Raw genomic sequence first — 12649 nt, forward strand, 5'->3', positions numbered from 1 at the left:
AGTCAGTCAGACATGACTGAGCGACTTCACTTTCACTTTTCACTTTCATGCATTGGAGAAGGAAATGGCAACCCACTCCAGTGTTCTTGCCTGGAGAATCCCAGGGAGGGGGAGCCTGGTGGGCTGCCGTCTATGGGGTCGCACAGAGTCGGACACGACTGAAGCGACTTAGCAGCAGCAGCAGTGTGTATTTGCTGCTCCCAAATTCCTAATTTATCTTTCCCGCCCACCTTTCCCCTCTGGCAATCTTGTTTGTGTTCTATGTCTGTGAGTCTGTTTCTGTTTTGTAAATAAGTCCATTTGTATCATTTTTTAGATTCCACATACAAGCGATATCATATGATATTTGTCTTTCTCTGTCTGACTTAGTATGATAATCTCTAGGTCCATCTATGTCGCTGTAAATAGCATTGTTTCATTCATTTTTATGACTGGGTAGCATTCCACTATGTGTATGTACCACAGCTTCTTTATCCATTCATCTGTTGATGGACACTTATCTAGGCTATTGTAAATAGCACATATGCTCAAATTTTCATTGTCCTCTCAGTATCCAGGGAACCTGGAGGCCAGATGCCGAGCAGGAACCCCCTTGTGCACCTCAAGGCTTGGGGCTGAGGAAGGACAGACCCTGAGCTGGGGGGGCGGGTGCAGTGCTCCTCAGTGCTCCAGCTGCCTGACTCATCTGCCTCTTGTGTATCTGGCCTTAGAGTTCACGTGTTAACATTTGTGTCCCCAAAGAGCCTTGCAAGTCAGCTCCAAGGGCAAAGATGGATGCAGATTCAATAGAACTCGGCCTCGGCACCCTGGCATGTGACAGAGGTGATTCTTTCTCAAGAAAGAGAAACAGAGCCCTTATTTAGTGAGGTCAAATTTAGATCCCACCACTAACTCCAAGGACGGCCCATGATGGCCCAGTTTCCTTCTCCTGATGCACATACACTAACCTTGAGTCCCTAACTTGGAGATGAAGGGGTGGGCAAATAGTGCCTGGCACTCCTCCGGGCTCTCACTCTGCTCAGGACTTCAGACTCTGCTGGGGCTTCAAGTCAAATACATCTACCGGGGCCTGGCCCTTAGCAGTGATCCCTTGAGGCACCTCAGAGGAGAGCCTGAGCCTTGAGTCCTGTAGTTGTCCTGGCTGAACACCTGCTGAGGGTCAGGAAGGAAAGGTAAGATGTACTTCCTGCCCTTCAGACCTGCAGCTGGATCCAGGCCTTTATTTACATAATTACCTTTGATGTAGAAGAACTGACCATCCCATTCATTCAGTGATATGCTGCTAAATGCTTAATAACTGGCTCTGCAGGTGAAAAAGAGCCTTAATTTATACCATTTGTCAATTTATGTGGTACAAGTACTCCCACCATTGTCCATTTCAAGTTACACCAATGGTTTAGTAACTGCCTCAAAAAGCTCCTAAAGTTTTGCCATCAGCTCTCACTGGCCATTATGAGCTGACTCCAAGCCCACCACTGATAGTTGCTCATTTTCCTAAATAGGCTTTAATGTTCAGCAACTTCTTGGAGGTCCCAATCAATATATTCAATGAGTCAGGAAGCGTAGGGAGCACTATCACTGAATGATTACATGATGAAAACAACTTCCCAAAGCTAGTGGTGGCAGAGGCCAGGTCTCTTCTGGCTGCCTCGCTGCTTCTTCAGGGCATTGCAAGTCTCTGAGGCCTTGTGGGGACTCACAGGTGGTGCAGTGGTAAAGAATCTGCCTGCCAAGCAGGAGATGCGGGTTCAATCCCTGTGTCAGAAAGATCCCCTGGAGAAGTATACTTCCAGTATACTTGCCTGGAAATCCCATGGACAGTGGAGCCTAGTTAGCAGCCTCAGTCCACGGGGTTTCAAAAAGTTGGACACGTCTTAGTGACTGAGCACGCACGCACGAGGCCTTGTGGGGACAAGGGCTTCTTCAGGAAACATGGTATTGAAGGGTGCTTTGTACTTTGAGAGCAACCAGCTGCCTGGAACTGAGTTTCCCCAAGTAGCTTGATTCTATTAATTTCCTGCGGGTCCTGTTAAAATGCATATTTCAAGGCCACACCCTTGGATATTTGTTTCACTCCAGAAGTGCATATTTTTAACAAGCAAGTGTATCTTTTGATTAGACAAGCTGGAGAAAGTCTGCATTGGGGAACATTTCTGTGTCAAAAACTCCTGTGAACTTGGGTTAGAAGTGAGAGATGAGACTACGTCTTGCCACTGTTACATTAATATTTTTTCTTAATTTTAAAACATGATTAAACTTTTAGAATAAGTGACACCCCTCCGCCCCGCGGCGCCCCACCCCTCACCCCAATTTGCTTCCAGGGCTTTTCCTCCAGGAAGCTTGCCACAATGGGCTGAGACCCAGAGGCTGTTCCGGAATTGGCCACCGGAGGGCGCCGGAATGCAGCAAGAGCTCCGCCAGCGCGGCGGGGTGAGAAGTTCACGGCTCACCTGGGGGCTCTCCAGGCACCGTGGGGAGGTGGGGAGGGAAAGCTCGGGAGACCCCCCTGGTTCCTGCAGCCCTGCAGGGACCCCGAATTCCCATTCAAGCAGACTGCTTAGCCTCTGGTCTGCCCCCGAATTGATGGCAGATGACCGACCTTAGGCCAAGGCAGGGCTGGGCGTGGGCCCGATGCCCTCCCCCGGCGCTTCCAGGTCCTCAGCCAAGTTCCAGTGCGCAGTGTGCGCTGTCTCGATTGCAGCGCGCCTGGCCAGGCCCCCTCCCTTTGACCTCTTGAGCTTTCTGGGTCCTTGCTGGCGTGGCGGGAACACTGGCGGCGTGCTCAGTGGTAAGTCAATGGGCATTGGAAAACAGGCTGATTAGCGACTGAATCCCACTTGGCCTGCGGCTGAACTGTGGGGCCACGGACCAGAGATACGACTTCGTTGAGACCCAATTTCCTCATGTGCACAGTGGGGATAATGTTTCCGCCCGATAAGACTGTTTTGGGTATTGAATGAGATGATCTCTGTGAAGTTTTTTAGCACAATGCCCAGTACCTATTAAGCATTTGAAAAACAGTATTATTATTGTTGTCATTATTATTGTGCTAGCCCAGGGGATCTGTAACTGTTCATATCAATCAGTTTTCTGGGAGGTGGGTGTCTGCACCTTATTCCTGATTATCAAGGAACATTAAGTTTATTTATTTCTCAAACAAACAAGTATACAGCACTTTCTCCGAGTCAAACAACGATTTGAAGTGCTCTACAAATATTAACTCATTTGTTCTTCATAACAACCCTTCTGCTATGATCCCCACTAAATGGAAGGGCACTGAGGCTCCGAGAGGTTAACTGACTTATTCAAGGTCACATTGCTATGAACTGGTAAAAAAAGTAAAAGTGTTAGTTGCTTAGTCATGTTGGACTCTTTGTGACCATAGCCCTCCAGGCTCCTCTGTCCATTGGATTCTCCTGGCAAGAATTGGGTTGGGTTGCCATGCCCTCCTCCAGAGGATCTTCCCAACTAAGGGATCAAACCCTGGTCTCCTGCACGTCAGGGAAGCCTATGAAGTGGTAGAGCCAGGATTTCCAGCCAGGCAGCATGACTCAGAGCTGGGGGGCCCAGAGTGTGGCTAAGCCTCTGAGAAAGGCAGTGAGCTGGAGGAGAAAGAGGCTGCCTGGGTCTTTCCTCCTTTACCTACCAGCTGTGAGATCTGGGCAAGCTTACCTGCACAGTCTAGCCTTGACTCTGTACTTGCAGAATGCAGGTAATACACCTGCCTTGCTGGAGTGTTGTGAGGGTCAGCATAATGACAACTCTTGGTGCCTGGCCTATAGTACATGCTAAAGAAACGGTAGCTATTGGGTTGGCCAAAAAGTTCATGTGATTTTTTCCTTAAGATGGTATGGAAAAATCTGAACGCACTTTTTGGCCAATGCAGTATTTCTATTGCTATTGGTTTTAGATCCACTCATGTTAGGATCAGCAGAGCGGTAGCCAGGTCACTGAAGACAAAGGAGATGTGCCTGATTTACTCCCAGGAAATGGCACCTAGAAAGCTGGGTGCCAGCCTGGCCAGAGGCCCCTGCCCTCCGATCCCGGTCCTCGCCTCCAACAATGAAGGGGCCACTCGTTGGCACAGACAGAGGGGTGATGTGTGAGTCAGAAGGTTCAGGTTCTAGGCTCAGAACTAAGAGGCTGTGGGACCCTGGTGAGCGTTGAGTTTAGCTCATTCTTGCACCAACAATTTAAGCTCTTACTGCCCCTCTGACTTTCAATTCTGTGACTGTGGTTCGTGGGGTTGCCACTTTACTGAAGGTCTCAGGTCCTCACAGAATTCGACCTCGGCCTGGAGCCCTATTGACCGGTGGGAGGTGTGTGTGTGGGAACCGAGGAGGGTGCGTCCTGAGAACGCTGCAGCGGGGACGGCAGGAGGCTGGGCCGGGAGGGAGGGCCGGAGTCTGACTCCCCGCCTGGGTTTAATGAGCCCCCGAGCTCTGTGAGCGCTGCTTTTCACCACCTTTTATTTGGTCAGACAGGGGGCTCAATAAATCTTTAGTTCTGTGGACTCCCCTCGTGGAATTGTTGAAGGAGAAAGCTTTTTGCAAATGACTGGAAAGCCCGTTGCAAACATAAAGTGCTTATTTAGATGCAAACTAAAAAATCCAAGGTGCCTGTGACTCATCCGGTACCTATTGTGCTTGCTGCAAAGACGCGGAGGCTTGCCTGTGTGATGGGTGCCATTTGAGAGCCACTTAAAGAACTCCCTGGTGAATGAATTTGGTTGCATTATTCCCGGGATCCTTGCGGAGGACCCGCATTCTCACCGCTCGCTCGGATCTTGTCCTCCTCCTTTGACACTTTCTCAGCCCTCTCCCCGAGTTAGCTCTGACCCAGGGTACGGCGGGAGGGGTTGGCCCACTGGGAGGCAAGGAGCCAAGGGAGGGGGGCTCTGGGGGTGGTGTTCACCCACTCTGCTTTTTAGAAAAGAAAAGGCAGCATTAATGCCAGCATCCAGAGCGATGCCTGAGAATCTAATGACAATGGTATTACTTGCTTTCAAAAACCCTTTTATCATTTCCTTTTCTTCTCTATCTCCTACTACCCTGTTATTACAGATCAGGGCTTCATGACCAAAAAATGCTGAATCCATTTGGTCAAGTTTGTCAGATGGGTGACTAGCATTGTGTGAAGACCAAAGGTCTGCATGAATGATTGCATTTTTAATGAATTGACCGGCTATTTGGCATCCCATGAACAGAATTTAATGCTGTGTACTGCAAACTGCTGTGAAGGATAATAGAGACAGCTTTTCCAAGGCCTATTTTCAGTCCTAGAAGAGGGAGGAGGCTACATTTTAAGGTTGGTGAGGGTTGGTTCCTTTAGACCTACAAGCCAAGAGGGGAGCATCCTTGTCCATTGGGGTCTAAGATGGGAACTTGTCCCTCAGGTTGCAGGTAGGTGAGTGCTGTGCATTCTGGGAATTCTTCCTGTATGAGACAGAAGCCAATTCAAGTTTGCTCTTGATGGTTGTGTCTTAAGTGGTGCAAGTAGAAGTGTGCGTTAAGCATGGCTGCTGCCAGCAAAATGGTGCTTTTGTACAAGTTACAAAAAGATACTCTCTCCTGGCTGGTGAGTTGTAAAAAAGTACCCTCTCTGGTCTACTCCAGGCTTGGGCATGAAGCCCTGGCTGAATTCAGTTCCCACACTCCAGCCACAACCAGCACAACCTCACCTGCCAGCCCCATGTGTGAAAGAGTGTGTGGGTGGAGTGTGTAGTTCAGTTCAGTTCAGTTGCTCAGTTGTGTCTGACTCTTTGTGACTCCACGGACTGCAGCATGCCAGGCTTCCCTGTCCATCACCAACTCCCAGAGCTTATTCAAACTCATGTCCATCGAGTCAGTGATGCCATCCAACCATCTCATCCTCTGTTGTCCCCTTCTGCTCCCACCTTCAATCTTTCTCAGCATCAGGGTCTTTTCCAATGAGTCAGTTCTCCATATCAGGTGGCCAAAGTATTGGGGTTTCAGCTTCAGCCTCAGTCCTTCCAGTGAATATTCAGGACTGATTTCCTTTAGGATGGACTGGTTGGATCTCCTTGCAATCCAAGGGACTTTCAAGAGTCTTCTCCAGCATCACAGTTCAAAAGTATCAATTCTTTGGTGCTCAGCTTTTTTTATAGTCCAAATTTCACATTCATACATGACTACCGGAAAAACCATAGCCTTGACTAGATGGACTTTTGTTAGCAAAGTAACGTCTCTGCTTTTAAATATGCTGTTCACGTTGGTCATAGCTTTTCTTCCAAGGAGTAAGCGTCTTTTGATTTCATGGCTGCAGTCACCATCTGCAGTGATTTTGGAGCCCAAGAAAATAAAGTCTCGCACTGTTTCCATTGTTTCCCCATCTATTTGCCATGAAGTGATGGGACTGGATGTCATGATCTTAGTTTTCTGAATGTTGAGTTTTAAGCTAACTTTTTCACTCTCCTCTTTATCTTTCATCAAGAGGCTCTTTAGTTCTTCACTTTCTGCCATAAGAGTAGCGTCATCTGCATATCTGAAGTTACTGATACTTCTCCCTGCAATCTTGATTCCAGCTTGTGCTTCATCTAATCTAGCACTTCTCATGATGTACTCTGCATAGAAGTTAAATAAGCATGGTGACAAGATACAGCCTTGATGTACTCCTTTTCCTATTTGGAACCAGTCTGTTGTTCCATGTCCAGTTCTGTCTGTTGCTTCTTGATCTGCATACAGATTTCTCAGGAGGTAGGTCAGGTGGTCTGGTATACCCATCTCTTTCAGAATTTTCCATAGTTTGTTGTGATCCACACAGTCAAAGGCTTTGGTGTAGTCAATAAAAGCAGAAGTAGATGTTTTTCTAGAACTCTCTTGCTTTTTCAGTGATCCAGCAGATGTTGGCAATTTGATCTCTGGTTCCTCTGCCTTTTCTAAATCCAGCTTGAACATCTGGAAGTTCACAGTTCATGTATTGTTGAAGCCTGGCTTGGAGAATTTTGAGCATTACTTTGCTAGCATGTGAGACGAGTGCAATTGTGCAGTAGTTTGAGCATTCTTTGGCATTGCCTTTCTTTGGGATTGGAGTGAAAACTGACTTTTTCCAGTCAGTCACTGCTGAGTTTTCCAAATTTTCCAGCATACTGAGTGCAACACTTTCACAACATCATCTTTTAGGATTTGAACTAGCTCAACTGGAATTCCATCACCTCCCTAGCTTTGTTCATAGCGATGCTTCCTAAGGCCCACTTGACTTCACATTCCAGGAGTGTATAGGCACACCCTCAAAGATCGGAGAGGGTAGGGTTGGAACTAGAAGGCTGGGAGGGATAGGGTAGGGTTGGAACTAGAAGGCTAGAGGCCCAGAGCCTGTCCTAGAAGCTCTCTTTATGCAGCTCTTCCCTCACTCCTCCAAGGCTGATCTGATTCCATTCTCATGTCCACTCTGAAGGTGCATATTTGTGGTGTACGCATTGGCTATCCTCAGGCAGGGATCCCTGGATCCAGTTTAATATTCCTCGTTCAAGGCTCTGAAATAAGTACAGCACTGACATTCATGGGTGATGAGGAGCTAGGATGGTATAATCGTTGGGTGGTGGAGGTAGTGATGTAGCAAACCAAACACAGTCCATTATTTCTGTAAATCATACATTTCTGCAAACATGTACTAAATGTCCAGCAATCACACAAAAGGCATAGATGCTATGGGAGGAATTCTGTTCTCAGAGAGCTAAAAATATTATAAAATCCCTAACAATCCTTTTACTTTTTAACAGCTTTTATCAAGATATAATTCACATACCACCCAATTCATCTAAGTATAAAATTAATTTGGGTTTTTTTGGTATGTTTACAGAGTTATACAACTGTTCCCCTTTATTTTTAACACATTCTTTAATGGTATTAGTTTTAGCATTATAGACACATTCTTTGATTTTCCTTCCCAGCATAGCTAGTCAAGTAATAAAAGTCAAGTGATAGCCAATCAAATGATAAGAGTCAAGACCATTGAGCTGGCTGGTTGGTTTGCAGTATCCTCAGAGGGTTGGGTTTTCACTGGTTACACACATGCAGGGAACTTTACAGCAGAACTGTGGGTCATGCGAATGTCACACCTGGGCCGTGAGGAGGGCCTGCATCAGGATTCCTGCAAAAGGAGCCTGGCGAGGCCACAACATGTTTACAGAGGAAGCACCATGGGAGGTCAGGGATGACTGAATTAAGCTGTAGACAACTTGGAAGGGCTTCGCAGAAAAGGGGACTGGTGTGATCAGCCTTGGAGCATAAGAGGGCCAGAGGGCAACCCAGAAAGAGATGAGATTGCAAAGGTAGAGTGAGGCCATGTTGTGGAAACCTTTGAATCTTAGACTGTGAAGGTAACTTCCATTTTTATTCCTCAGGCCAAGGTGACTGAAGGGTTTTGAGTAGGGCAGTGGACATTTGGGCTCCAATTCTTGGGGAATAATTCTGAGCATGGTTGAAGGGCCAATTAGGAAGCTGTGGGAGGTCATGGGAGCCTAAAAGAAGCAGGTGAGGTAAGAAAGGAAAGATGGGGCATATTTAGAAAACATTTCAGAGACAGAGTCTATAAGCACTGATTGTTTAGCTACATTGGTGTATGTAAACAAGGAGATGAGGAAGAGAAAGGAGCTGAACAAAATCCAAGATTCCAGAAGAATGATGTTGCCAATGAGAGATCATCAAGTCAAGATGGTTTGGTGCTTTGATGGTTTGGTTTTTAACATTTCGCCTCATAGGAGCCAGTGGTATATCCAGGTAGCAATGTGGTCTGGATATCAGATTAGAGGTGAGGTTGGAGATTTGAGGAGGCTTAGCACAAAGCCTGTGATTATTAACTTGGGAATCAGATAGACATGAATTCAAATCCTGGCACTGCTTCATACTAGCTGTGTGACTTGGGAAAACTTCTTCATTATTCCAAGAAGCTGGAAATGAAGCTAATAATATTACCTAAGGGTTATTGTATCACCACCTCAATGGACATGAGTTTGAGTTAACTCCGGGAGTTGGTGATGGACAGGGAAGCCTGGCATGCTGCAGTCTACGGGGTTGCAAAGAGTCGGACACAACTGAGCAGCTGAACTGACTGGCTGAAGGGTTGTTGTGAAAACAAAATGGGTTAAGGTTTTGACATGCCTTAGCACAATGTGGTAAATTCTCAGTAGAAGGCAGATTTTATTTGGGGTCAAGTGTTGAAGTTATGGAGTGGATGGATAAAATTCCGGGAGAAAGAGTGTAGGAAGAAAAGAGGTAGACGGGAAGTAGGAAAAGGGGAGATGGAGGCGCTTGACCGGCCACAGAGGCCACAGGCTGGAAAGCGACCTCCTTTTCCCAGGGCGCTCCGCAGCTCTGGAGATGTCCATGGGAGCCATGACAAATCTGACTCAGGATGGAGGAAGGGACAGAGGAGAGGAAACATGAAAAGAAGGGAAGAGAGGCACAGAGCACCCCAGAGCTGGGGCAGGACACGCTTAGGGCTAGAAAGTGATGCCATTCTGATGGAATACACACAGGCTCGAGTCAAAATCACAGAAGTCCACTCCAGCGACCAAAAGACAATTCTAAAACACATCATTCTTGTTTTTCTTAAACTCTATGAGGGAAATAAATATTTAACAAACAGGTCATGGCCACAGTTTCTGCAGTTACCTTTCTCCTTCATCCACTCCTCTCTCTGTCCTCACAGATACTCCCAAACTTTTCTCTCTCCTCTCTGTCTTTTGTCCCTGGCCCTGTTGTCTCCCTCCCTTTACCAAAAACAAACAAAATAGCAGCAGGAACATTTTCTCCTAATCTCACCTCCCTATCTCTCTGCTTTCTCCCTACAAAGTTAAGATTCATGAAAGCCTCAAGGATGGTGGAAAAGTAAAACCAGAATCCTCCTTGGGGATCTGCGGTAAAGGAAAACTTCCAGAATAGTTATTTCTCTTCTATCAGAGGAGTTTCATCTCACCTACAAACCATCGTTTGAAAGAAAAAGAGAGAAAAGAAAATGTCCCAGTGTTAAGCTGCACTCACAATGACCCCCGTGCCCTAGATGCCGAGCCTGTGCCTTCAACACAGCAAGGGCAGCTTCCCTAGGTGGGGTCCCTCACCACCTGACCTAGTCACCTCTCTCCTAAGCCTGGAAGGAAAGCCCAGCCTTACCTGTCGATGCTGATGGCACAGAGGTTCAGGATGCTGGCTGTGCACATCATGACATCCAGGGTGACGAAAACATCGCAGCAAACTCGGCTGAAATTCCAGACCCCACCTGTCACCTGGGCATCAGAGACAAGGATGTTAGTGTTTCCTCCCAACAAAGGGACAGCAACCCAATCGACTCTACTGCCTTCCCTGGGCTGTCCTGAACAGACGGAGACATGTCATCTCTGTGGGTACCACCTCATCACCAAGGGTAGGCAAACCTTGAGTGAATGTCAGGGTGCCTAAGATTGCTTGCCTGAGAAAGGTCAAATTGGCGGAATGTCAGTACTGAAATGGATCTTCTGAATCAAATATTCCAGCATTTCTCAAAGTGCAGTCCTCAGTGGGGTGCTCATTAAAGACGTAGATTTCTGAACCCTTTCCTGGACCAACTGAGTCACAGTGTCTGGATCTAGGGCCCATGAATCATCTTTTTAAAATGAACACTCCCCACCCATCACACCAAGGTTTGTGAATCACTGATCTGTTTCAACTAGAGTCTCTTGATGAAAGTGAAAGAGGAGAGTGAAAAAGTTGGCTTAAAACTCAACATTGAAAAAATGAAGATCATGGCAACTAGTCCCATCACTTCATGGGAAATAGATGGGGAAACAGTGGAAACAGTGTCAGACTTTATTTTTTAGGGCTCCAAAATCACTGTAGATGGTGACTGCAGCCATGAAATCAAAAGACTCTTGTTCCTTGGAAGAAAAGCTATGACCAACTGAATAGCATATTAAAAAGCAGAGACATTACTTTGCCAACAAAGGTCCATCTAGTCAAGGCTATGGTTTTTCCAGTGTCATGTATGGATGTGAGAGTTGGACTATGAAGAAAGCTGAGTGCCAAAGAATTGATACTTTTGAACTGTGGTGTTGGAGAAGACTCTTGAGAGTCCCTTGGACTGCAAGGAGATCCAACCAGTCCATCCTAAAGGAAATCAGTCCTGAATATACATTGGGAGGACTGAGGCTGAAGCTGAAACTCCAATACTTTGGCCACCTGATGTGAAGAACTGACTCATTGGAAAAGACCCTGATTCTGGGAAAGATTGAAGGCAGGAGGAGAAGGAGACAACAGATGTTGAGATGGTTGGATGGCATCGATGAGTCGATGGACATGAGTCTGAGTAAACTCCGGGAGTTGGTGATGGACAGGGAGGCCTGGCGTGCTGTGATTCATGGGGTCACAAAGAGTCAGAAACAATTGAGGTTGAGCTCATTGTGGTTAAGTGATGTGCCCATAGACGCACAGCTCATGGTAAAAGAGCTTGGGTGACTGCCAGATGTGTGCGCTGTGCCAAGACTACCTCTTCGAAGCCCTCCACCCAGTGGAGAGCTCACCCTGTTCAGGAAATAAACCGAGAACACATTTTTCATAAACCTCCCTCCACAATAAAAGTCTATCTGGCTTCTGGTTTTAAAGCTTGGAAGATTTAACAGCATCTGTAAGAGACTATGTAAAATCAGTCTGTGCCAGTGCTCCTGCCTTCATCACCATTGTCCTGCTCACCAAGACGTGGAGGGGAAAGGTGCGTCCAGGGCATTGGAAAGGGGCCCAGATCCTCTTTACTACTCACAGAATCAGAGAAGATGGTTCTGACCTCACGCATGTACACATGTGTTCCGAGCTCCATAACTCTTCCGAGTAACGTATATAAATAAGTCAGGAATTTAGATGATTTAAGTTATATTCTAGCGCCTTTCTTTTTTTTTTTTTATGCTTTTTTCTTTATTCTTTTTAAAAGTATGAAAGTATGATAATACATTTACAGGAGACTTGGAAAATACAGAACAAACTTACATATAGTTCCATTATATATTACAATTGTTTTTTAAGTGGATAAACTAAGATTTTTAGTTGGAGTTTCAATATCAAACTCTCAAAAATTAATAGAATGGATAGAGAGAAAAGTGGAAGGATACAGTAGACCTGAAAAGCACTATGAACCAATTCAGCATAATTAAGATTTATAAAATTTTCACACAACAGGATACAAATTCCATTCAAGTTCCCATAGACTATGAACCAGGAGACACTGGAACAGATCCAGGGACATAGTATAAAACGAGCTGCAAAAACTTCATTGTCTAAAGGTATTGAAATCACGCAGAATCTGTTCTCTTATCACTGTGGAATTATGTTAGAAACCAATATCGAAAGGTGTTTGTAAATAAAAGCCTAATAATGAATATATACGAATTCTGAAAATGAAACATTTTTTAAAGGGACATCCTTTTAAGGCAGCCAGGAGAATATAAGAGGGTTTTGCTCAGTCCATAGGACAGTTCTATGCTATAAAAGCTTCTTGCAAAAGGTGAAATTTGTATGTGGCAGTGTGTTAGTCACTCGGTTGTGTCTGACTCTCTGTGACTGTGTGCTTTGTAGCCCGCCAGGCTCATCTGTCCATGGCATTCTCCAGGCAAGAATTCCGGAGTGGATTGCCATTCCCTCTTCCAGGGGATCTTCCCAATTTC

At 46.0% G+C, this 12649-nt stretch overlaps 1 protein-coding gene across 2 annotated transcripts in view; it reads right to left on the reverse strand.

Annotated features, from left to right (window-relative positions):
- The window catches only part of DRD3 (dopamine receptor D3), a 52812-nt gene that overhangs the window by 31153 nt on the left and 9010 nt on the right, over nt 1-12649 (reverse strand). For both annotated transcript variants that reach the window (XM_005201335.5, NM_001192895.1), the window contains exon 2: nt 10134-10246. In XM_005201335.5, the coding sequence (XP_005201392.1) occupies nt 10134-10246 (113 nt within the window). The remainder of the gene's footprint in view (nt 1-10133; nt 10247-12649) is intronic.

The sequence above is a fragment of the Bos taurus genome, chromosome 1, assembly GCF_002263795.3.
Source record: "Bos taurus isolate L1 Dominette 01449 registration number 42190680 breed Hereford chromosome 1, ARS-UCD2.0, whole genome shotgun sequence".
Classification (NCBI taxonomy): Eukaryota; Metazoa; Chordata; class Mammalia; order Artiodactyla; family Bovidae; genus Bos; species Bos taurus.